This window comes from Stegodyphus dumicola, chromosome 7 (assembly GCF_044657685.1).
Source record: "Stegodyphus dumicola isolate Sdum_Otavi_A_Nest chromosome 7, ASM4465768v1".
NCBI lineage: Eukaryota > Metazoa > Arthropoda > Arachnida > Araneae > Eresidae > Stegodyphus > Stegodyphus dumicola.
Window position 1 is genome coordinate 25,919,450 of NC_140774.1, and position 26,435 is coordinate 25,945,884.

General features: G+C 31.9%; 2 protein-coding genes across 3 annotated transcripts in view; one reads left to right on the forward strand and one right to left on the reverse strand.

Moving 5' to 3' along the window:
* stc (nuclear transcription factor, X-box binding stc) overlaps positions 1-22,750 on the reverse strand; it is a 52,035-nt gene extending 29,285 nt beyond the window's left edge. Inside the window, exons 1-5 of one of the 2 annotated variants that reach the window (XM_035352291.2) lie at positions 22,599-22,750; positions 20,541-20,662; positions 6,986-8,672; positions 1,503-1,664; positions 928-1,175 (exon numbers count right to left, since the gene is read on the reverse strand). In XM_035352291.2, the coding sequence (XP_035208182.1) occupies positions 928-1,175; positions 1,503-1,664; positions 6,986-8,660 (2,085 nt within the window). In that variant the 5' untranslated portion in view covers positions 8,661-8,672; positions 20,541-20,662; positions 22,599-22,750. The remainder of the gene's footprint in view (positions 1-927; positions 1,176-1,502; positions 1,665-6,985; positions 8,673-20,540; positions 20,663-22,598) is intronic. The other variant, XM_035352293.2, reaches the window with a different exon arrangement.
* Positions 22,751-22,929: 179 nt separating this feature from the next.
* The window catches only part of LOC118182906 (peroxisome biogenesis factor 10-like), a 34,956-nt gene continuing 31,450 nt past the window's right edge, over positions 22,930-26,435 (forward strand). Inside the window, exons 1-2 of the mRNA XM_035352294.2 lie at positions 22,930-23,129; positions 25,789-25,869. Of these exons, the coding sequence (XP_035208185.1) occupies positions 23,015-23,129; positions 25,789-25,869 (196 nt within the window). The 5' untranslated portion in view covers positions 22,930-23,014. The remainder of the gene's footprint in view (positions 23,130-25,788; positions 25,870-26,435) is intronic.

Sequence of the window (26,435 nt, forward strand, 5' to 3'; positions counted from 1 at the left end):
TAAATATCACGAATACACATCAAATAGTTTTTTTGGTTGAAATTTTCTAATTTCGACTATGCGTAATGTATGGTTTACGTATGCGCGCGTTGAAAGAAATGTTTAATAAAGTAAACAAATAAATACTAAGCTTTCTTTTTGCAAATTTTGATACCCTTTAAATCATAATTATTCTTCATTTCATAAATTACAGTTTCATATTTTTAATTTTATAATTTCTGCATGCCATCTTACCAGATTTAAACTGATGACCTATAATCCTAAAAAATCAATACTTCCGGAATCGCCAAAGTCCTGACGAGTCCGGATTAAAGACTTTTGACTGTATTATTAAAGTGTTATGTTTGAATTGCATGTTTCTGAATTTTCTATGCATTATGCTTTTATGTACTATTTAAGAAATTCCTCACATTGATGGAATATTTTGTAAATACTGGAATACTGGATGTATGCTTGTGTCTAATCAAGAAATCCCTCTCAATGATGGAATGTTTGTAAATACTGCAATACTGGGTGTATGTTTGTGTGTAATCAAACATCTGAACACCTGTAAGCTGTAATGCATTAATCAGTCTGGCAAATGTTGTTGACCAGTGCAAATTGTTATGAAAATTAGTGTGTTCATCTATAATTCTATAAAATTTTAGTACACAAAATTGTATTTTCAATAGTCAATGTTATAAGACCAAACACCCTCAACAGAATGTCCATCTAAGGTTAAATTTTGCTTGCTTTTAAACTGGAACATTTATTTTAACATCTAAAATTTGTGCACATACATCCCTGCCTGTTCAGAACAATGCAATAAATGAAAAAAAAAAAAAAAAAAAATTGGGAGGGGGAGGTTTCTAACCCTTGATGTTTTCCTTGCTTTAGCTAATTCCAATTTAGCTCATACTGCAATGATTAATACAAATGCTTACTTACTATGGGTGTTTTCCCACAAGCACAAGTTTTGTGGACCACAATTAAACATGGTGGGCATGGACCAGGATGGCAAAGCTCTTTACAAAGATGGGAACAATTAGCTCGCTTTCTACCACAAATTTCTCCACAGCTATGTGGTGTTAAATGATAATTAACATCAGGGTTCTTATGCTTTCCACAAAAGCAGTAGTAATCATATGGTACTTTGCTGGATAAACTCTGACAAGCAGGACATCGCCATCTCCCACCTAAAGAAAATTTAAAACTTATTTTATTTTAATCAAAATACATTAATATTTAATCAAGAAATGAGATTATCCTCATCAATCTTCTATATATTATTAAGTTACAGAAATAAACTTTACCAACCATTATACATAGCAGGGTAAAATTAAGAAATATAAAACTAATTAAACAACTGCATATATTATTGATAAAATTTAATGATCCAAATTTAAATATATAGTTAAATTAATTACTTTATATGGTAAAATATGCAGACGAAAAATCATATATAATAAACTCATATACAATCATACATAATATTAAGTATTTTAGAAAGTTTTATTGATTACCATCAACAACAGCTGCTGATGATCGAGCCCACTTTCGTATGCAACGCAGATGAAACACGTGATAACAGCTAAGACAGTGCCAGGTTTGATCTCTTACCCGAATAAGTTCACAACATACTAAACATTCACACTCCCCTTTTGTCAAGCGCTGAATTAGTAATTCTGGAATATAAATGAAAACATAACAATATACAAAACATTGTTAATAAACATAATGACAATTAATTTAGCAACTTGAATATTACAAAACAAATAAAATGCATTTGACCAAAATTCTGTTCTAAAAGTTTGGTATTATCCCATTAACATCACTCTTTCAGAAAGCCTTCATTGTCTACTGCTATTTGAAATGAAAAGCTGCTGAGAGTTATTTTGAAGATTTTTAATATGGCCAACAACTGTACTGTTCTTGTTTTTTGATCAGTTTATACAGGCAGTTCAAGTTAGATAAATACACACTTAATTTAATCAATATATATTGAATAAAGAAATTAGAATACATAATAAAGAGGCTGTCTTAAATCTCTAAATATAAGTTTCAAAGGGAATGTAGAAAACAGATATGTATTCTATTCACATATGAAATAAGGAAAGGAAACAGATATATATATATATCTATAGATATATGGTACCATGCAGCTCAAATCTCTAAATACATGCTTTCAAGGCAGGTAGAGAACATCAATATGCATTCTATTCACATAGGACCAGAAACAGGTATGTGGTAACATGTAGATAGCTACAAGCTTCGGACTGGTACCTGAGATTCCTCATTAGGACTTGTGATATTATGCAGATAATATGCCTTCTTTTAGGACTGCTGAATTCTCTGATATGAACTTCATGTACGGACAGTAATGAACTAGCTGTTGAAAGAGAGAATGTAATAGGACAGACATGATAGATTTGTGGCATGGCTCCCCAGTTCCCACGATTTATCTAGTATTTATTTCTCCTGTCATGGACCTTTCAAAGCTACGAGGGCCATCCAGGAAGTAGATTACGTTTCCGTCTGTGTCCGCTAGGGGCGGGGCTAGCGCGGCCATCTTGGGGTCAGAGCGTTGCGCAGCTCAGTCTGCATCTAGCCGTGCTAGTGAGAGGTTCGTGCTGTGCTCCGTTCAGATACTGTGACGGTTTGAAATGTCTGCGTTAATTGAAAATCCCGCGAGCTGCGAGGTGCGCTCAGTAATAAGGTTTCTGACTGCAAAAAACTGTAAACCGATAGAAATCTATCGGCAGCTTCGTGAAGTGTATGGGGACAACATTATCACTGAAGGTGGAGTGCGTCAGTGGGTCATAAGATTTCAAAATGGCCGAACCAATGTTCACGACGAAGATCGAAGTGGGAGACCCAGCATAGTGACCGCCGAACTTCTCGAAAAAGTCGATGCTAAAGTCCGTGAAAATCGAAATTTCACAATAACGGAACTTTCTTTGAGTTTTCCACAAATTTCGCGAAGTTTGTTGCACGAAATCATCAGCGAAAAGCTTGGTTACCACAAGTTTTGTGCAAGATGGATTCCAAAAATCTTGACAGAGGACCACAAAAATCAGCGAATGGCTGCAGCGTTGAACTTTTTGGACGCTTACCATAAGGATGGTGACTCTTTACTCGATCGCATCGTTACTGGTGACGAAACATGGGTGAAACATGTGAACTGTGAAACGAAATTGCAATCAATGCAGTGGGGGCACACAAGTTCTCCCCAAAAACCCAAGAAATGCATGCAAACAATGTCGGCAAGGAAGATGATGGCGACTGTTTTTTGGGACAGAAAAGGTGTAATTTTGGTGGACTTCCTGAAAAGAGGCACTACAATAAACTCTCAAAGGTATTGCCAAACTCTCCAAAAACTCAGAAAAGCAATTCAAAACAAGCGCAGAGGAATGTTGAGCTCTAAGATCTTGTTGATTCACGACAACGCCCGGCCCCACACGGCAAATGTCACTCGTAAAGTTCTTGAATCTTTTAAGTGGGAGTTGTTTCCTCATCCGCCGTACAGTCCCGACCTGGCACCGAGCGACTTCCACCTATTCCCAGCAATGAAGAAGTGGCTGGCTATGCAGCGTTTTGATGACGACGCACAGCTGCAAGAAGAGGTAACGAAGTGGTTGAAGGCGCAGGCAGCCGAATTTTTCGACGAAGGAATTTCCAAGCTCGTACATCGCTACGATAAATGCCTTAATTTGTATGGTGACTATGTAGAAAAGTAGTATTTGAGTGTGGCTTTCATCTGTATATAATAAAATTTGTTTCCTATACTTTGTTTATTTTTTTATTCCAAAACGTAATCTACTTTCTGGATAGCCCTCGTATCATGTCTGAAATATGCATTTCTTCCAATATGTACCTCTGACAATAATCACCATTACTACTACTGATATCCATGAAGCTCCAGGTATATATATTTTTGATAATATTCGACATTTCCACGAGACATTAGAATCAAGCATGTATCATCATCCCTATGAATGGTTGGAACTTTCAACATCTCTTATGAAATAGTATTCTCTGTCTACGAGTTGATGTACTATCAAGTTTTATCTAATAAAGTAATTTACACTTTTCTGGAGGTATTGTGTTCTCGCTGTGTCTTAGTGTCCCTTCCATCTCCTGAATATGGTTCAGCCTGATGCTCCCTATATGGAATTCTTGCACTTTATGCATGGAAATTTAAGACACTCTGTATGCAGTAAACACATATAATTGAATATGATGTTTTAAAATTTAAATTTAATAACACATGTTGATCTAAAAAAGTTGTATGGTTAAAATGCACATATGTGATACAATGAGATATGTTTTTAAAGTAAATACCGTTTAAAATTTCAACGCTGCAATTGGCACTCCACGCATGCACATTATTTACCAACATCGCTTTGGCAAGTCACAGAAATCATTAGAGAAATTTTCGACAATGTTAAAAGTTTGTTTTCAAGTATCTATAATAGCTCTGCCAACTGAGAATCCTTCTACCTGTGAAGTACGATCGGTGATTTGTTTTCTTAGTGCTAGAGATGTAAAAGCGGCTCAAATTCATTGTTAGACAAGTATACAGAAAAATCATTATGAGCAATGGAATGGTATAGAAATGGGTTAGAGCTTTTAAAGATGGCTGTTGTCTTCTTTCACTCCTAGTTACATTCATTAAATCCATTTTCTGCTTCCTTGATTTTCATATAACCTTCTCAGTCAGAATTAGGCCAAAACACCTTTCAGTTGCTGTTTCTATACTCTGAAGCATAATTCACAATTTCAAATTTACATGCAATAGTATACAACAATCGTCTGTATTTAGATCCCATGAGGATACTCTAATTTTAACTTTTATTTTCATTAATTTATACAGTCAAAAGTCGTTAATCCGGACTCGTCGGGACTTTGGTGATTCCGGATTATACATTATCAGTTTAAATCTCATAAGATGGCAGGTAACCATCATTATAACACTAGTCCCCTTTAGTCAAGCAATGCAACCACTATTATATGCATTCCTTTTCATGCTATTCAAACCCTCCCAACAATTTTTATAAATAAATCATGTTTTTTTTTTTTGCCTTAAGCATAGTTTTAAAACATGCACTAGTGGAACCTGGCAGCAATGGAAGAAACTGTGGTTAAACTTCTGCAAGGAAGCAGAATTTCCCTGAAAATTTTGTAAAGGGAACAATGAGGAAATGCACTTCCTGGATAGTAGCTGCATGAGGCCGAGTTTTCACAAGCAAAAACTAAGCAAAAGCAGATTGTTATGTACTTTGGGAGAATAGCGCAAAAAAATTACAGAAAAATTTGAAGTACAATGTAAGTGTTAATTTTTTTAATGCATCATGTAATCCTTATTTAATAACTCAAATTTATATTTTAAATTGTTAAAGTATATTTTCTTTCCACATGTTGATAATGTTTACTGACTGACGATAAATAATGATAGTTTAAAGTTTAAGAATCTTTCAAAAAAAAAAAAAAAAAAAAAAAAAGTGTGAAAACCACCAACTCACACCCAAAAAGCAACTTTTACCTTTTCAGCTGTAAAAAAGCACCAAACTGAACCAAGATGTTTATACTAATATGCAAGCACCTTAAAAGGTATTATTAAGTGTTTGCTTTCTTTTAACTCCCACTTCTTATACGAATAAAATTTTAAAATGAAAATATTAGTTCAAGATGCTTAAATTAATAGTCATACTTACATGTAAATATTTTAAATAAACAATAAATATTCAAAATTTTGAAAAAATAATTCAGAGATACTTAATCTCTAATTTTTACATTTAAAAAAAGTCCTCAGAGATTTAAAACTACAGAACATGAAAATAATATAAAAATATATAAAATATTCAGAATTTACATGCATGATACAGTCAAAAGTTGTTAATCCGGACTCGTTGGGACTTCGCCGATTCCGGATTATTGATTTTTCCGGATTATAGATCATCAGTTTAAATCTGGTAAGATGGCATGCAGAAATTACAAAATTAAAAATATGAAACCGTAATTTATGAAATAAAGAACAATTATGATATAAAGGGTATCAAAATTTACAAAAAGAAAAAGCTTAATATTTATTTGTTTACTTTATTAAACATTTCTTTCAATGTAAGTTGTTTAAGTTGCTTCGTTTCATGTGATAATACTTTCTCTTTAATTCTATTAAACAGACATAATTTCTTGTTTAGTTACAAAGTTCCGCCGCTCAAGTCCTATAATTGCTGTGTCGAGAATACCCACTAATTTGTCAATCGAAATTTTTTCGTTTTCAATAACCTCTGTCACTTTCTTCACTATCGGAAGCGAATTATAATGATGAGGAACTTGTTTTAAATCATATCAAAGACGGAGCACATCGAGATGAAATACTACATTTGGTAAGGAATTATAAGCCAAATAAAAAATAAACATCTGCCCTGAAGATAAGGATAGTGCTGATAGATCAACTTCCAATTTATTGTGCGCCGCGGCGTTCCCCCCGCCGAGCAGCATGAAATTGATAAACAGATTTCGGATTTCGAAACATACTTTCGCTTTAGATCCTTTACATATTAACAAATATATATCGGAAATTCTATTTGATATAATCAAAAGTTTAAGCTTACTTTTATAAAATTGCTCTAACAGTCTGCAAAAAATAATAAGCTGGATCCAATTCGAAGATTAAGGAACAACGCATTCTGCAACATTAACTGAATTACATAATTTTAGCTTAGCTTACACCGTCCGTTATACATTAAATGCGCATGCGTGAACGTTTTATGAGCATGCGCACAAGCATATTTGCAGCCGTAAAGGTCTTACGCGCGCACGTCAACGCCTATTTGCATGCGTCAACGCGACACATGCGCAGAAAGTTTGTAGCTTTGAGGTCCGGATTATAGATCATTCCGGATTATGGATGTCCGAATTAACGACTTTTGACTGTATAATACTATGTCTAATAATGATTTTGTAATTAAATTCTGATATAAGTTACAATACATGCACTTACCACGCTGAGTAGCGTCATCATTTTCTTTATAGTTCAACCTTTTTCCACTAGCATGTCTGTAATTTCCAGATTTTTTAGAAATAGCTGTAGGTTCATTCTTTATATCCAGTGATAAATTACTATCATCAGATATGTTTCCAACAGTCCTTTTATGATTAAATTGTGAGGGCTGCTCTTTCATATTTGATGATGAACTATCACAATCAGATGTGTTTTCTTTTGTCCTCCTTTGACTTATCTGCAATTTTTCTTTAGCAGGATCAAAAGTCCTTTGTTTGTAATCATTACGATGATATCTGTTTTCATATGAAAACTGCCTCCTTTGATTTGCACTAGGAAGCTGGACAGTTTCTTGATCATTTGTGTAATAATTTTTACTTGAATTGCTATTTGAATAATTCTGTTTATTTTGATCTTTCATTTCATTATGCATTCTTAGCTCTTTGGAATGAATAGATTTATTAGACCTATTAGGTTGTTTTCGTATATACCTACCACCTACTATTTTACCTCGCTGTGATGCATACTGTTCATCTGTATTGAAACTGCTTGCACTATTATCACATAAGTCAAGATTACAAGAATTTTCAGAAGATTCTTCACATTTGTTACTATTGGCGGATACACGATTACTTTGAGTGTAAGTATTATCAATGTATTTTCTTCCTTTCTTCAGCTTATTATCCCTAAATCGTCCTCTAAGACCAAATGAACTCTTGTACATATCAGACCCTTTATCAACGGCAGTTTGTTGTTCTTCCCAAGAACTTGTATTTTGTTCATTTTTATTTTCAGCACTTGCACTATTATCATAAGAATCAATATTACAAGAATTCTCAGAAGATTCTTTGTATTTGGTACTATTTACAGGAAACTTAGATGCATGAGTATCTGGAGGATAATTATAAGTGTTATCACAGTATTTTCCTGTCCTTGGCTTATACCTAAATCGTGTTCTACCATTACAGGAGCTCTGGTACATATCAGACTCTTTATAATTGATGGCAGTTTGCTGCTCACCTAAATAAACTGCTTTCAGTTCATCTGTACTATCAGCACTTGCACTATTATTACAAAAGTCAAGGTAACAAGAATTTTCAAAAGATTCTTCATATTTGGTACTATTTACAGGAAACTTAGATGCATTATTAGTTTGAGGATAATTATAAGTATTATCACAATATCTACTTCCTGCCCTTGACTTGTTATACCTTAATTGTGACCTACCATTACATGAACTCTGGTACATATCAGACTCTTTAGAACCCATGGCAGTTTGTTGTTTTCCCATACAAACTGTGTTCTGTTCATTTGTACTATCAGCACTTGCACTATTACCACAAAGGTCAAGATTACAAGAATTTTCAGAAGATTCCTCATATTTAGTACTATTTATGGAAATAGGATTATTTTGAGTATAACTATTATCACAGTATTTTCTTCCTGTCCTTAGCTTATTACCTCTATATTGTACTCTACCACTAGATGCTCTAGGTTGCCTACAATGAAAGTCAGTTTGTTGCTCTCCAAAACAATTCACTGATGCACTACGTATTTCAGCATTCATATTATTAAAATATCTGTGTCGCGTCACTCCTCTGCCATCATGAACCACATTTGGGCCTCTGACATTGTACACAATTACTTCACTTTTATTTAATTCAATTGGCTCCATATTTTAGTTATTCTAAAATGAGAAAATAAGCATAATGTTAACAAATTTAGTAATAATATAAATATCAAATGAACTAAATATTACAAAAAATGTTTTTAACAAGAAGCAATTGTACCCATGGCTATTATTAAGAAAAAAGTTTGTACGATACGTGGAAAAAAATGTGAAATATTATTATAGCAGCCACTGCATAGGCCTTTGGCAACCGAGTCTGAGAATCAAATAAGTTACATATCACAAATTTGGTGATTAGATTTTTGTCAATTTTAACAACTTACATGGTAATCACTTTTATAAGCAAGTAGAAAAACATGTATATATATAAACTTTTGATAATACTTATGGATAATTCTAACGTCACAGGAAAATGTCAGTATACTCTAAACTGAAAATTAATCTACATATTTTAATACACATTGAACATCTTAAATTTTGCTCCTTCTCTATTTACAACTGGAATACGTTCAAAGACAACAATTAGTTCAAATGCATTTAGCTGTTTAAATATTTTAATTATTGAATGAATATTAGATAAAAATTATAAATTTGATCACTTGAGGATCATAAAGCATTCAGTAATAGAAATGTTTAGTAATTCTCATAAAATTAATTTTATTTTTAATCACAGAAGATTATTAAACAATTAATAAACAACACTGAACATATTTCTTCCAATAACACTATTTTAGGGCATCAATTATGGTTATGTTTATGAAAAATTCCAAAAATAATTAAATATCTCCTTAGAAATATTTCTTACTCATAAAATATAATTCTGTGTACAAATGCACCATAATTAATTCTAATATAAGTCTTGAATTAAATAGAATTAGCATAATAATATAAATTACAACAACTATCAAATCATTTAACATGAGCCAAAACAATCAAATACCATGACTAGCCCCCTTCCCTTTCAAAAATTTCTTTTTCATACATATTAGGTAAGAATCTGACATGACAGTGCTAATTTTAATCACCCTTTTACAGGCTGTTCATACAGACTAGAAAAAATTCTCATTTATAAATGAAAGACACATTTTTTATTATAGAAATCAAGTTTCAGCTAGCTATAAAACAGACAGTGCACAAAAATTCAGAAAAAGTTTTTTTTTTTTACTTTCCTAAAAGAATATAAGTATGCATAACATATAATATTAATAAGAAATTCATTTGCTATAATTCATAAAACTTTCACATTCCCAATTAATTGGAAACACTGGCCAGTAACTACCATTTTGTAAAAGGAGGACATGCCCTTATTACAAGTTTTCACCGAAAATAAATTTTTTTTCTTGTAAAGGGAAAATCCCCTTATTATGTGAAAGGGAATCTTGTTCAGATTTCATGGTGAAAGGTGCTAAATGTTTCTTAGTAGTTTTTATCATAACACAAAGGAACAATTTAAAACTGTAGAGGCAACTGTTGAACATCTGATGACATTTATGAATTCTGATATATCAGATATTTCTGATGAATATTTAACAAGAATACAAACTAGTTTCTTTCAGAAAGTCCTCCATGAAGGCATCTCTAGTCTTAGAAGGGCAGACCCGTGGCTTTACCCAATTCAAATAACCTAACACGATGATGAACTTGAAATACCTCAATTTCTATCTGATGAGACTGATCACATGTCTAACGAAGAGGTGCTGAAGATAATACTCTTAGTTATGTTGTTCTTTCTGATTGTGGACATGTTAATATTATTAATGGATTGTCAATTGGCTAAAACATTTTTGAAGAACAAGTTACACAGCAAACTTCAAATAAACAACAAAAGAAATGAAAAACAATATACAATTCTTCTAAAGTAAAGCCTATTACTAGTTGCCACTAACCTTATGTCAACTATTATTAACCCTTTTCAAGAAGAATTTTTTTTTTACTTCTTATCATTTGATGAAAGGATTTGCAAATCCTGATATAAAGATACAGAAACTATCCCAGGACACTGAATCCAAAACTGTCTACTGATGTCTTCTAAAGAAATAAAAAAAAGGGGGGTACATTTGATTATCATTACGACAGATCAATATTTATGTGCCAATGGAATTATTAATTCTGTAGTCACTGCTTCTTCAAATTATTGCTTTCATCTTCTAGACCACTTAATAAAAAGATATTCACATCCCCCCCAAAAAAGGGGGGAAAAGTGGATAAGCAACAACCAAATTTGATTCATAAATATAATTCTGGAATAGGTAGAGTTTACCTTTTTTTTACCCCCCCTTCCAATCAGAAGGGTGGCCAATCCACTGGAATGTTAGAATAGTAATGGAGAAACCCCACTGTTATAATTATCTTTTGCAAAATACCTAGAGTGAGCACACATGCTTAGAACAGAGTACTTGTGAAGTACACATGTATTTGACGATAGAAATTACCTGTTACAAAAAAAGTTAAGTAACTGCTGTCCCCAACTTCACAATAAGAAATGGTAGTGACATTTATTTGTAAATTCATTAAATATGGATACCATGTCTGCAGGGCTTTTAGATGCAGGAACTCGCTGAAAAAATAACTATCTCACTCATTTGAAGCTTCTTCAGTAAGTTACAATTGCTCTTTTATGATTGTAGCAAGAAAGGATAGGCCTTAACCAGGGCCAAAAGTTCCCCAATCTATATCACAGCAGAAGAATGCTGGTCTTTACTTTATGGCAACAATTCAAAGTAGATGTGCACAGTATGGAATAAATGTAAGATTGGAATGCAATGAGTTCATTGCTTTCCATGGAATATAAGTAAAATTTTTTGCAGGTTCTGTACAAAAAAAAAAAAAAAAAAAAAAAAAAAAAAAAAAAGGGGGGGCGGGAATTGTTTTATTTAAATTTATAAATTTCATCTAAATTCATATCTGTGCTTAAAAATAAATCTTTCATAATTTCTTACTTCTTTGCTTATTACTTAGTCTACTCATCATCACTGTCTATTTTTAAAACCAGCATAGCATAGTGAATTCAATCAGAAGTGCTCAATGTTCCCAATTGGGATTATCAAAATTTTTTTCTTCCCAATTTAATGACTGATATCTTTAAGCTAAGTGAAACACGCAAAAAGGAAAAATAAACCTGGATCTCAATTCAGACTTTAAAAGGTTAATAAATCTTCCATACCACCTTTGCACCTTAGCCACAGCACAGTTTAGTTGCTAACACTGAAACTGTAGACACAATAATCTTACAGATACAAATGACAAGATATTTAGAGATGGTCATCATTCTCTCTCTTTCCTCCCACTGAAGGACACACCTTTCATTACTGAATTTTAAATGATTCAACACATCCTTTATTACTGTTCCCCTCTTTTATTGCTTTAAGCACTCACTCTTTTTCCAGTACTGGAGGATGAAACTACATTGTATGCATAGTATTCCTGTTCATTCACATTACTTTATCCATATATTTCTCATCTCCTTATTTCTTTCATTGTAATTTTTAGTTTCACGAGACGTGTGGGACAATTTAATGTTTCTCTGAAGATGTGAAAGCACTCAAAGTATCTATCTGTATAAATTAATGGCAACTGTTCATTTTGTATCATTTCAGGATATGAAAAGTTCCCATTTACTCTTGCAAAGCAGAGGAAACTTGTACAACAAAATCTACAATGATAATTTATGGTTCCAGATAATTTTGATCTATATCATTTGTTCTTTGTACTTTACTTTATATATATATATATATGTATATATGTATATTTAAAGAAATACTGGTCACTTTTAAGGATGGTTATCTACAATACGCAGTTATTCACAGCATGTTCTAACGCCAGAAATAAAAAGAATAATTAAATGAAAAGTTCAAAGCATACATAATTTTTATTTTAATAACTTGTTTACATAAAATAATTTACTATAAAAAGTTAGCTATAAATATGATTTGGTGAGTACAGAAATTTACTATTGTATCATAAATATGTTATTAATTTTGATTTTTCAAATCTGAATTTTATTTCAATATACATTTAATCTAAGCCATCTAACTGTTTTGAAGAATTATTATTCGTTAACCCTCTCAGCATTATGCACACAAAATTCCATACAGAACTTTCTTACTCATTACATAGAAAAATTCTTGCCAGGTTTTAATGTATCCAATTTCAGATCGGAAGTATATTACAATAAAATAGATCAAGGCACAATGTGAGAGAGTTGTTTTTTAATTATAGTCAAGAAAATACGATTTATTCATGATATTTTGAGGAACTTTAAAATTTCATGGCTAGAACCATAAAGCTTGGAAAGTTAAGGCATCCTCTTTCACTGGGTATCGAATACGTGTGTGTGATTATGGCAAAGCCTCGAGAGCTATCTGCCTAAGGAGAGGGATGCCTTCGTGGAGGACTATCTAAGGGATTGGATTATATTACAGTCAAAAGTCGTTAATAGGGACTTCGGCGATTCCAGATTATAAGTCATCAGTTTAAATCTGGTAAGATGGCATGCACAAATTATAAAATTAAAAATATGAAACCGTAATTTATCAAATAAAGAACAATTATGATCTAAAGGGTATCAAAATTTACAAAAAAAAAAAAAAAAAAAAAAAAGCTTAATATTTATTTGTTTACTTTATTAAACATTTCTTTCAATGTAAGTTGTTTAAGTTGCTTCGTTTTTTATGTGGTAATACATTCTCTTTAATTCTTTAAACAGACATAATTTCTTGTTCAGTTACAAAGTTTCGCTGTTCAAGTCCTATAATTGCAGTGTCGAGAATACCGAGTAATTTGTCAATTGAAATTTTTTCGTTTTCAATAACCTCTGTCACTTTCTTCGCTATCGGAAGCAAATTATAATGACGAGGAACTTGTTTTAAATCATATCAAAGACGGAGTACATCGAGATGAAATACTACATTTAATAAGGAATTATAAGCCAAATAAAATAAACACATCTGCCCTGAAGATAAGGATAGTGCTGACAGATCAACTTCCAATTCATTGCGCAGCGTTAAAGATAAACAAAGTTTAGATAAACAAATGTTAAAGTTTAGATAAACAAAGAATATGCCTTTATCCATTTTTTGTAGCAATTCCACTTTTTGTTTAATGAACTTCGAAACATACTTTCACTTTGTAGATCATTTACATATTAATAAATATATATCAGAAATTCTATTTGACATAATCGAAAGTTCAAGCTTACTTTTAATAAATTGCTTTAACAGTCTGCAAAAAATAATAAGCCGGATCCAATTCGAAGATTAAGGAACAACGCAATCTGCAACATTAACTGAAATAGATAATTAAATAATTTTAGCTTAGCTTACACCGTCTGTTATACATTAAATGCGCACTTGTAAACGTATTTTGCGCACGCGCACAAGCATATTCTCAGCCGTAAAGGCCTTACGTCAATACGACGCATGCACAGAAAGTTTGAAGCTTTGAGGTCCGGATTATAGATCATTCCGGATTATGGGTGTCCGAATTAACGACTTTTGACTGTATTTAATTAAGGCAAAGCACACGAGGGCTATCTGCCTAAAGGGTAGTATGCCTTCGTGGAGGACTTTCTAAGGAGAACTGACTCGTATACATGTTACACATAGGGAAGACCACGAAAGCGCTCATGCAGCCAGCCCGTTCGTGGGATTCGAATCTTGGACTGAACTACCAGTGTTCAGCGTCTTTACCGCTCGGCCGCTGGTGGGCTACTTTCTACGGGAAACTGGCTCGTATACACATTACACATGGGGAAAACCACGAAAACACCCATGCAAGCAGCCCGTTCGCGGGATTCGACCCTCGGACCGAACTACTAGTGTTCAGCGACTTTACTGCTCGGCCGCTGGTAGGCTTTGGATATCAAATATGATAAAAAATATTCTGACATCACAAACATTTCACACGTTTGTTAAGCCAGAAATATTTTTTCTGACATAACAAACATAACACTTTTCTTATACTAAAACTTATATCTGATAGTTCAATTTCATATATGATAAATCTTCAAAACAAGTACTGTAATTTCCGGAAGAAAGGCCGCATCAGCGTAAACACCGCACTCGAGAAAAATTGTGTGAAAAAAATTAAAATTACACAGAAACGCCGCATCAGCGTAAACGCTGCAATAAATTAAATTGCGCATGACATCGTCGTGGGCCGTATAGATGCAAAAACTCAACCTAAGTCCTGATATATGACATACCAGTTAAGAAAAATGCATGAAATGAAACCATAACTCAAAAATAAATTAAAGGTACGAAATGTATAGCTTCTATGCAGTTTAGAGACATTTTCAAAAATTTTCCGCTCCCTATTCGCAAAAAGCAACTGAGTGGTCTTTTGTGTGGGAACAGCACCAATCTATGCACAATGACAAGGCCATCCAAACTATGTACAATGACCATCATAGGAAATATTTTATTTTTAGTGCACCTAAACGCCGCATGGGTAGAAACGCCGCACCCGCTGAAAATTTAAGTTTCAAACACGTAAACGCCGCAGCGTTTCTTCCGAAAATTACGGTAGTAGGAAAAAAATTTCAGTTGATCTTTGGATTATGGTAACTTGGCGATTTTTTGGCGAAAATTTGGCGACCAACTCTGCTACAGCAACCCTCTATTTTTTTTTTTTTGGCCGCCATTTTGTCTTCACAAAGTAAAGACATGTTTCTTTTCTTTTTATTTACTGAACTCTTTTTCCAACAATCTACTAGCGAAATTACACTTATGCTAGAAATTTTATGTAACAAAACTGCTTAATCATGACAAATATTAACTGCAAAATTGGGAAAAAGTGCACAATCGCAAACTCCTAGCGCGTTTTTCAGAATAGCACATACACATAAACCATTTACACGTCGACTTATTTTTACTTAAAAAAACATCCCAGAATTGCACAAAAATGGCATTGCACACACTCTTAACTTTATCCATCTACACTGCTTTTTTGTCATAAATTACAAAAATTTTCACGAAAATGCAAAAAAATTCTGTGAATCTTTAAACTCGGTAAAAAGCACATATATGAAATTACCTGATCGCGAAAAAATATATACCCTTTCCAAGGATGAACATTTCCACGTATAAAATATCCAAAAACTTTTACCTCTCAATTATCTATTACTATATTATAAACGTCACCAACGAATTCATACCTCAAACATTACAAATGGTTACAAATACTTAGTGTCAAATATTTAAATTATTTCCATGCACATTTACTTCAACTGAAACATATACCAAATTCCTACAAACATAAAATTCACAAAATAACTATCATTTAATTAAAATATCACTAAACCACTCGACACGTCGACTTATTTTTACTTAAAAAAACATCCCAGAATTGCACAAAAATGGCATTGCGCACACTCTTCACTATATCCATGTACACTGCTTTTTTGTCATAAATTACAAAAATTTCACGAAAATGCATGAAAATTTTGTGAATCTTTAAATCTGGTAAAAAGAACATATATGAAATTACCTGATCGCAAAAAAGTATATACCCTTTCCAAAGATGAACATTTCCATGTATAAAATAAATAAAATATCCAAAAACTTTTACCTCTCAATTATCTATTACTATATTATAAACGTCACCAACGAATTCATACCTCAAACATTACAAATGGTTACAAATACTTAGTGTCAAATATTTAAATTATTTCCATACATGTTTACTTCAACTGAAATGTTTACCAAATTCCTACAAACATAAAATTCACAAAATAACTATCATTTAATTAAAATATAATTAAATTCAAAAACACTACTTAAAATATAAATAAGCACATACATTAAATTAATAAAAATTAGCTTACAATCCTAATTACTTTAAACTAAATCATTGCTAATAACAATTTTCCAATAATACGATATTACTTTATTTACTCCTTACATTTAGAACAATGCATAAAAATAATATCCTCAAATAATTAAAAATACTAACTTAACCTAATCTGCGAATTTTTCCTCCATACTTCCTCCGCTAAATAAAAAGCAAAATTCTCTTTATCACAATGCCTAAATAGCCATTTCGAATTCACTTTAGTTAGGGCCATGGGATCCAAAAATTAACCAACATTGTTTCACACAACACAAAATAAAGCTAAATACAAAATTTCCAGATTTTTTTCCAGATTTCCCCCCTTTTGCGATTAAAGAACTGTAATTCGTCCATTAATGTCACATGACATATCTCATGATCTCTCATTTCCCTCACACAAAATAATGCATAATCGGAACTGACTACTTCTCACATTATTACCAAAGTCCTAGGTAGTAACCTTTATCGCCTCCAAAATGTCGCTAAACTACCAGTTACCATATTCCAAAGATCAGCCAAAATTTCCATTTTTTGAGGTCTCAGGTAAGAAAATAGAAAAGCACAGAATATATGGAATTTAATTTTAAATGTTGGGAAAAATATGCCCTTATAATATTTGATATTATGCACTTCGGCTTACTTATTACTTACTGAACTTAATTACTTAAGCTTACTTACAACTGTTTTATAATCGATCAGTTCACTCTATTATGAAGAAATTACCCTCCTTCACAAATTATAGGTTTGTGATCATTTGGCAATTTTGTCATCCCCATCTATTCACTTTGTGTCTTTGTGTTATATTCTGGGGATCTTTTATAACTTTTATGTAAAAATGAAGTCAAATAAACATAAGGTAGCTTCTAAGGGTTCAGAAGTTATTAGTGTACTCATTCTAGAAGTCTTCAAAAGAATATTAGGTGCATTTGTTATTTGGTTAATTTAAAAGGAGGTACCTCAGTCACCAAAATCAGCCAACGAAATTGCGAGATTTTTTAATGTGGAACATATTTCACTCTCAGATTGTTTTAATTAAAACATTTTTCATTCGATATCATCAATTCAACATTTCATTTTTGCTCTAAAATATTTACCCTTTTTACTTTATATAATCAATTAAGAAAAAGAAGCAATAACTTTAAATGATATTTACGATATACAATATATTTTATTTTTATGCATATTTTTAGACCTCGTATCATTCTTTCATTTGTTATTTCCTCTGTAAAATACTGACCATTTTATCTTTCTATTTAGTCGACAATAAACAGCAGTTTTTTCGTGATATTCATTCTTTTATACCCTTCATTAGATTTTCCTTTCAAAAGATAACAATATTTAATTTACCATCAACTGAAAAAGAAACGATGTTTTTCTTCTTTGAACATGAGATTTTGTGCACTAAGTGAAAATGCAAAGACGACAACCAGATGAAATTAGTTGCAAAGCATAGTATTTGGAGATGCAATGTATAAATCTACAAGAGGGAAAGAAAGGTCTTAGTGTCAATAACTGGTTTCATGATTCCAGGTCTTCCTTTCTTCTTTTTTACTCTTTATATATTGCTGGGCTGAAGAACTAACTATCATCAAATAAAGGAATAGACAACAAAATAGGAGTGAAAACAAAACAACTCTTTGAAACAACTATGCGAGTTAAGTTTGTTGCTCATTTTGGTTAGTCTGTATTTAAGGGTGCCCCTTGGATTATCGGCAAGTTGTTTCATTTGTGGTAACCTGAGTAGTTGAATGTTATGGAAACCCTATTATGATGCGATTGGTGGCAGTGAATTTGACTGATGGGAAAATATTTGTTGGATGTCCAGTTAAGAAGTATACCGTGTATTGTGTGCTTTGTATCGTAAAGTGAGTGTTTGGTCGTATAGAACAAGAGAGCGGCAGTTTTTTTTTCTTTTTTTTTTTTCAAGTGGTTAAGGACAGAAGAAAAGAAACTTTGTTGGATGTAATTCAACGGTATAAGTAACTTGTTTGTATGAATAAAATGCATATGGTCAAACGTAAAGATCCTTTAGATGGCTTTGAATGGGTTTGTCGCAAAAAAGGTTCACCATATTAAGAGTTCCACTAAAAAAGGAACATGGTTTCATGAAAGGGTTTGGATACTGTTAAGGAATTTTGTATGCCAGACACAGAAATTTGGAAGTAAGGTTAGTGGATATTTCCTTTATGTAGTTCATAGATACAATAAGATGTATTTTCTTTTTGATGTTATTTCATTGTCTGATTTAAAATTCAGTTTATTGAGATTATACATTGTTTGGTTGTAGCGTAGAATTGGATGCTCCTTCGATTTTTAAGTGAAAATAGATCGATGTGCACATGGACAAAGTCAGTGCGCAATGCCAGGCTCGGACAATTCTCCGGTTTTTTTAAATGAAAATAGATTGATGTGTACATGACACCGAGTCTGTGCAATTCTTTGATTTGTTATTTTGGTTTTGTGTAGCATCCATCTTGAAATTCTGCCTTGCTGGCCAATTGCCAAGGAGCACCCTTATTTATATTTTTACCCTCATTTTTATTAATTACTTGAAAGGTAAAATCGGTTGACCTGAGAAAAATCATGGACTAACAAAAGTCTATTTGTCAAGCAAAAGGGTAAAAGTATAGTTTAGGGTACCCCTTAGCGATTTTGGGCAGTACATGGATACCAATTTTGTGCAATTCTTTGACTTGTTATTTTGGCTTGCGAAAAGGTGATTTTTACGCCAAAAGTTGCCGCTACACAAAACCAAAATAACAAGACAAGCAATTGCACAAACTCGGTATCCATGTACACATCGATTTATTTTCACTTTAAAAAAAAATCCCTGGAATTGCACAAAAAACGGCATTGTGCACTCCTTTGACTTTATCCATGTACACGTCGACCTATTTTCACTTAAAAAAAAATCCCCGAATTGCACAAAAATGGCATTGCGCACTCTTTTAACTTTATCCATGTACACATTGACCTATTTTTACTTAAAAAAAAGAATCCCAGAATTGCACAAACTTGCATTGCACACTCCCTTTACTTTGTCCATGTACACATCGATCGATATACTTTCACTTAAAAAGTCAAAGGAGCACCAAATTCTACAATATAGGCGAACAAAAGGAAGCACTTCCGCAGAGAACCCGGTAAATGTAGACATCGCCAACTTTGGCGATAATAGTTCAAACCTGGTAACCTAGCTAATTCATCCTATTCGCTTATGCGAAGGTTGTCGTAGTTCGCATTTGGAGATTTATATTATTTTTCTCTTATTTATTATTATTTTTTCTGAATTTTTTAACAACGAATAGATAGAAATATTTTCGCATAATTAAAGAAGTTTTCGTCGAAAGATGCCGGTTCTCGGGTTGTCCGTTCAGGATCAAAGGAAGAAATTATGGCGGGAGGGGTGAATGCTAATTTGTAACATGGCTGTTCACATTATGTTCTTAATTATTAACAGCTGTAAGCACGCAGAACCATGAGGTTTCCAACCCCTATAATAATTTTAAAATGTATAAATTCTAGTTTTATTAAAAATGCTACTGAAGAAAATTTGATTACTGTTGAAGGTTATTTGTATTGTGAAATATATTATGAAAAAGGATAGGTATTTGTTTCAAAGTAAAATGCTTTAAGCTGTATGCAAGTAACTTGAAAAAGAAAAAAAAAAAAAAAAAAATACTTAAAACTATGTAAAATGGATATATTAAAGGTCATGCATTCATTAATTTATTACATGGGCATGGCTCTTACCAAAATACATCAATCAACAGGCAAAGTACTTAATAGTGAAAAAAGACACTTGTAATAGAAGTATTAGTATTCTATATGAATTAGAGAAAATACATATAAGTATATTGTAAACCTAAGTATAAGAATACTAATTGTTATTTTTTAAATGAATTTTTACTTCCCGTTATGTTTAATACATTGTTTTCTGTGCTAACTTGAATTTAATACAAATTTATTTTCATATATCATGTTTAACCTGTTAGTTTTATATCTACATACTTATTATTTGTGAAAATTTTTACTACCATTGTCTGCTAACTAGAATTTACATCACTAAAAACCACGTTTACAAAATATCATGCTTACAGCTCGGCTCATCCAAAGAGTGTCTATGCATATTCTTTGGCTCATCCTCGATGAGGCGCGAGCTTGGCGAGTAAAACTGCAACGGCGCCAAAGGGTTCTTTCCCGAAGCGCCAACAGGTTCTCTGCGGATGAAAACCCAAACAAAAAATACATAATCTCAATAAAATAAATTTTAAACCAAACAATAAAATAACATAAAAAAGGAAAAACATGTTATACATTTAAGCATTACCAAAAGCAAATATTCACTTACGATTTTCGAGTTCACTTTGTACACACCCAGAGCCACGCAAAAATCAAAATACCAATCGTACTCAAATGACTTTTTTCAAACCAGGTACTCTTTCTGATCAAACGCTTCACATAGTGACCATCTGAACCTTTCTTTCTACAAACCCATTCAAATCCATCTAAACGGTTTTTATGTTCAACTAGACGCATATCCTTCCTACATACAGGACACTTATAATGGCTACTAAGTAAACCTTCATTTACTCACCAGTCAATTAAAGCTCTTTTCCCCTTTCACTCCGAATTGTACAGAAACTTCAAATTAATCTTACTACATTTGGCCATTCTACCGTCTAAAGAATCAAACCAACACACACCACAAAAACGCTTACAAAACATCCCATGATTCAAAATTTCCCAGAATCATGCACCCAATTACGTCACAATAGGGTTTCCAGAACATTCAACTATTCAGGCTACCATAAATGAAACAACAACTTGGCGATAAATCAAACAGCAACTTTGCCATAATACAAGGGGTACCTTAAAGTCTACTCTACCCAGCAAAAGAACATAGTAAGAAAGTAGTAAACAGAAATTTCTGAAAAAATGCGTTTTCATAGAATTTGCAGACGAATGAATGTTTCCACCAGACTGAGGTGACAAAACTCTAATGGAGATTTTAAAAGAACATTCATATGAAGGATATATATTAAGATTACTAGCATGTTCATCAAATTTATGTTGAATCATGAATACAACTTTATAGATCCAAGACCTGTAGAACATATACAAAAAATCAAATGAATCTGAAATGAAGTGAAATGACAAAACTAAAGATAAAGAGGAACATTCACCAATGGTTGCCACAGTTATTTCTAATTTACAAAATTAATTTTAACCATCATCAAAGTATATAAGTTAGCTACTTTAATAAGGAGGTATTTAATATTTACCTATGAATAAAATACATCTTATCTTTTTAATGGTATTTTGAAGTTTTCATAAATTTCACATACTGAAACACTGCCTTTTTATATTGTATTTCACATAGTTTTACTTGTATTATTTCAACCAGTTGCTTAATCACATAAAGAATTACTTTGATTTATATATTTAAATCAAAATCTGCATTAATCAATTAAGGAAGTTTAACAAATCTACCCTAACGTTTTTCACAGCTTGGCATAATAGATCAAATACTCGTCTAGTGTAAACAGAGTACTCATATACATAACTTGCAATGTTTAGTATGGTCTGATGAGAAATTAAATCTGCAATATCTAAAATTATATTCCTATGTAATGACACTATGAACAACTTTTGAATAATACCTCCAATAAATCACTCTGTTAATAAACCACATATTTCACAAAATGCTATTAAAGTTGAAAAATATTTTTTAAAAAAAAAAGACAGATAGCTCCTGTTAAAAACGTCAGGAAAGCTGGAATTTCCAGAGAAAACATATCTAAATAAAAATTACTGGCAAATACACTTTTTTTGGCAGACTACACACATTTTATATTTCTACTTAATTACAGTTCCTGCTTGTATTAACAATACCCTTCCTTTTATGTTTCAAATTTTAATTTTCAAAATTACAAATGCACATTGGAACAAACTGTCGAAATTTATTCTACCTTGAAATTCCCTGCATTATATAATATATTGTAAAGATTGAAAGAAATAATTTATATTTTTATAGCAATTGTTAACATGACCACAAAATCTTATTTCATATGATCTGCAACACAAAATAACTGCTTGAATATACAGTTTATTATCAAATTTAATTAAATGCCCGCTTTAAGACATACTACTCACCCAATTCCTTTCCTTGCGATGGATGTAGTGAGAGCTTTCACGTAAACTTTACTGAGAGTACACCGTCTTTTATCATAAAAATTACACTGTTGTTACGTGACGTTGTGCAATGCTGCAACTGGAACAGATGTAAACTATTGCCAGACCATCTAAACTGTGAAAAATAAAAATTAAATGTTCATTCTTAATTTTAATTCCTGATAAATTCACTAAATTATATTTTATAAATTTGAAACAATAATGAGATAAGATATAAAATGTTGTTTCGTATTTAATGAAAGAACACAGCTTTGAGTGAAGATGAGAGTCTGAGTACATCTCATCTCCGCTCAAAGTGTGTTATGTTTTGATTTAGTTTAGGCGTCTGCTGTGCGAAACGTAATTTTTCGTGTTCCTGATTATTGGAAAAACAAAAAATGAGTAAACCGCAAGTAGCTGGCGCTGCAGAAATATTGCGTAGTTCACAAAAAGACGCTGAGTATATAAGTTATATGAGATATTTAATTTCAGATATTATACAGAAATCCTTAGGTTAGAAAACTTTTGTACCCGTTTGCTTTTATTACTTGTAGAGGATAATCTGAAACTTTATGTGTAACAATGAAATTCTAACAGCTTGTATTTAAAAAAAATTTCCTCCGAATTTAGTTTATTAATCAATCATTCATTATGGAGTAATTCTCTGATACAGGAATATTGAATTTAGTTTAAACAAATTTTAATAATTCCCATGCATAATTTAACATGCCAGAAAACATTTTGCAGAATGTGTAATGGAACATAGGAAAATATTAATAACATATATTATGCTGTTTGACTTGAAAAACAGCTCTAGTTAATATCGGAGAATAGTATGTGGTCTGATGCCCGCTATGTATTTAAACTGACTAGCGAATAGTAAATATTGGTTGTCATTTTCGTTGTATAAATCCTAATGTGTATATAAGCTTGCTAAATATATCAAAATTGTGAAATTATTTTTAAAAAATGAGTTAAAGTACCTTTTTAATTTTCAGAGAGCATTTCTGACCGGTACTTTAAAGGGACTTTTAGGATTTGTTTTATGTTTTGCATACGTTTTTCAACGTTTCATATAATTATTACACAGTATTGATTATATAGGCTATTTTTCGTTCAATATCATGAACAAACATATATTTTTCTAAAATATTCCAATTTATGACACTGTCTGAACCTTATCTTGAATTTGTTGATATAAAATTGGGATATTTTTTATTTTTAGTAATTATAACAAACTTGTCAATTTTCCATTCTTAAAGTGTTGCCAATCTGGTACTTATGCATTAATGCAGCCACCTTGGCACAGTTTGGCCGTTTTTCCCAAAAGAAAAAGGTGACTCGGTGAATTCTTGGATTGCAACTTGCAGTGGATATGGTTATGTAGAAAGCTGTTATATAGGATATCGTTACCTAAAGAACTGAGTGCATGATCGCCGGAGTTTGGTGACTTCTATTCAAGTGGTTGTGAAATACTTAAGTACCACTAATCTTTATGAGTTTGTAGTTTTAGCTTCTTTTTAAAGGCTATATGCCTTTCTGTGTTATTCTGTGTGTCTTACCAATTCAGTATATCTATATACAGTCAAAAGTCGTTAATTCGGACACCCATATTCCGGAATGATCTATAATCCGGACCTCAAAGCTTCAAACTTTCTGCGCATGCGTCGCTTTGACGCATGCGCGTAAGGCCTTTACGGCTGACAATATGCTTGTGCGCGTGCGCAAAATACGTTTACGAGTGTGCGTTTAATGTATAACGGATGGTATTAGCTAAGCTAAAAGTATTTAATTATCTATTTCAGTTAATGTTGCAGATTGCGTTGTTCCTTAATCTTCGAATTGAATCCGGCTTATTATTTTTTGCAGACTGTTAGAGCAATTTTATAAAAGTAAGCTTGAACTTTCGATTATGTCAAATAGAATTTCTGATATATATTTATTAATATGTAAATGATCTACAAAGTGAAAGTATGTTTCGAAGTTCATTAAACAAAAAGTGGAATTGCTACAAAAAATGGATAAAGGCATATTCTTTGTTTATCTAAACTTTGTTTATCTTTAACGCCGCGCAATGAATTGGAAGTTGATCTGTCAGCACTATCCTTATCTTCAGGGCAGATGTGTTTATTTTATTTGGCTTATAATTCCTTATTAAATGTAGTATTTCATCTCAATGTACTCCATCTTTGATATGATTTAAATCAAATTCCTCGTCATTATAATTTGCTTCCGATAGCGAAGAAAGTGACAGAGGTTATTGAAAACGAAAAAATTTCAATTGACAAATTACTCGGTATTCTCGACACAACAATTATAGGACTTGAACAGCGGAACTTTGTAACTGAACAAGAAATTATGTCTGTTTAAAGAATTAAAGAGAATGTATTATCACATAAAAAACGAAGCAACTTAAACAACTTACATTGAAAGAAATGTTTAATAAAGTAAACAAATAAATATTAAGCTTTTTTTTTTTTTTTTTTTTTTTGTAAATTTTGATACCCTTTAGATCATAACTGTTCTTTATTTCATAAATTACGGTTTCATATTTTTAATTTTATAATTTCTGCATGCCATCTTACCAGATTTAAACTGATGATCTATAATCCGTAAAAATCGATAATCCGGAATCGCCGAAGTCCCGACGAGTCCTGATTAACGACTTTTGACTGTATTATAAATAAATAGCAAAAGAACATTTTTCTCTATATATTGCACAATGATTTGTAATTTGCTATTTCCCTCCTAATTGTTATTGTACATGGCACTGGGCAGTATTTTGCTTTGACTGTCCTCTTTTATGGGCATGGTTCTGTGGTTTCAAAGTTTTCAGGTAATTCAAGACATTCAAAATGATGCGACAACTTGTTTATGATATACCAAATGAAGCATTCTCTGAATGCTTTGAAGAATGGTAGGACTGCTGCAACAAATGTATATATTCCGATATATGTCATTTCTGAGGTGACATGGTAATAAATTTTTACATTTCAAATAGAACACATGTTGTTGGAATTTTCTGTGTTTATTTAACATAGAAGTATTTTTTTAAAAATGTCAGGTATAAAAAATATTGGCAGTTTTTTTTAATGTGTCAGTTTAAACTGAGTTATTTTTTTACTTGACTGCTAGTGTAATAATTTTCTTATAAATTTAATTTTTAATGCAGGCATTCCCATTTGGATGAAGTGGAAAGACTTCAGTTCATTGTTTTCTGACCTGTTATTTTTTAGCCTTACGACATTATCAGGTATGACTCTTTATTTATATCAGGTATGACTCTTTATTCTGAAATTATTCAAAAACTTGAAAGAAATGTGTGTATAGTTAATTTAATAGGAATATAAGCATTATATTTAATATTTTAGTGTAATTAATTAAAGGATCATTAGCTTTTGACACTTTTTTTTAAGTTCTTTCAAAAAGTGTATTGATTGAGAAATCACATAAAGTCACATGGAAGTCTATCTGTCTTGAGTAATTCCTGAGAGAAGCTGGATTGTTTTACAGGCACTTTTTTGCTTCATTCTGTGTCCTCTGCGTATCCATTATAGGTAAATCACAAAAATTCCATGCTAAATAAAGGATGATCTTGCTTTTCAAATATATTTTTTTAGTTAAAAGTTTTCATCTGCCCTCTGTAACTTTTGATTAAGGTATTTTATCTGTTGTTAAGAGAATGACAGGCACTATAAATTAACAGCATAATCACCTTCCTTTGAGAAGAAACTGTTTTTGCAGATCTTGAACATTTCAATTGAATGCTATCATTAGTTATTAAATGATGGCTTTATTCTCTACAATGATTGTGTATTC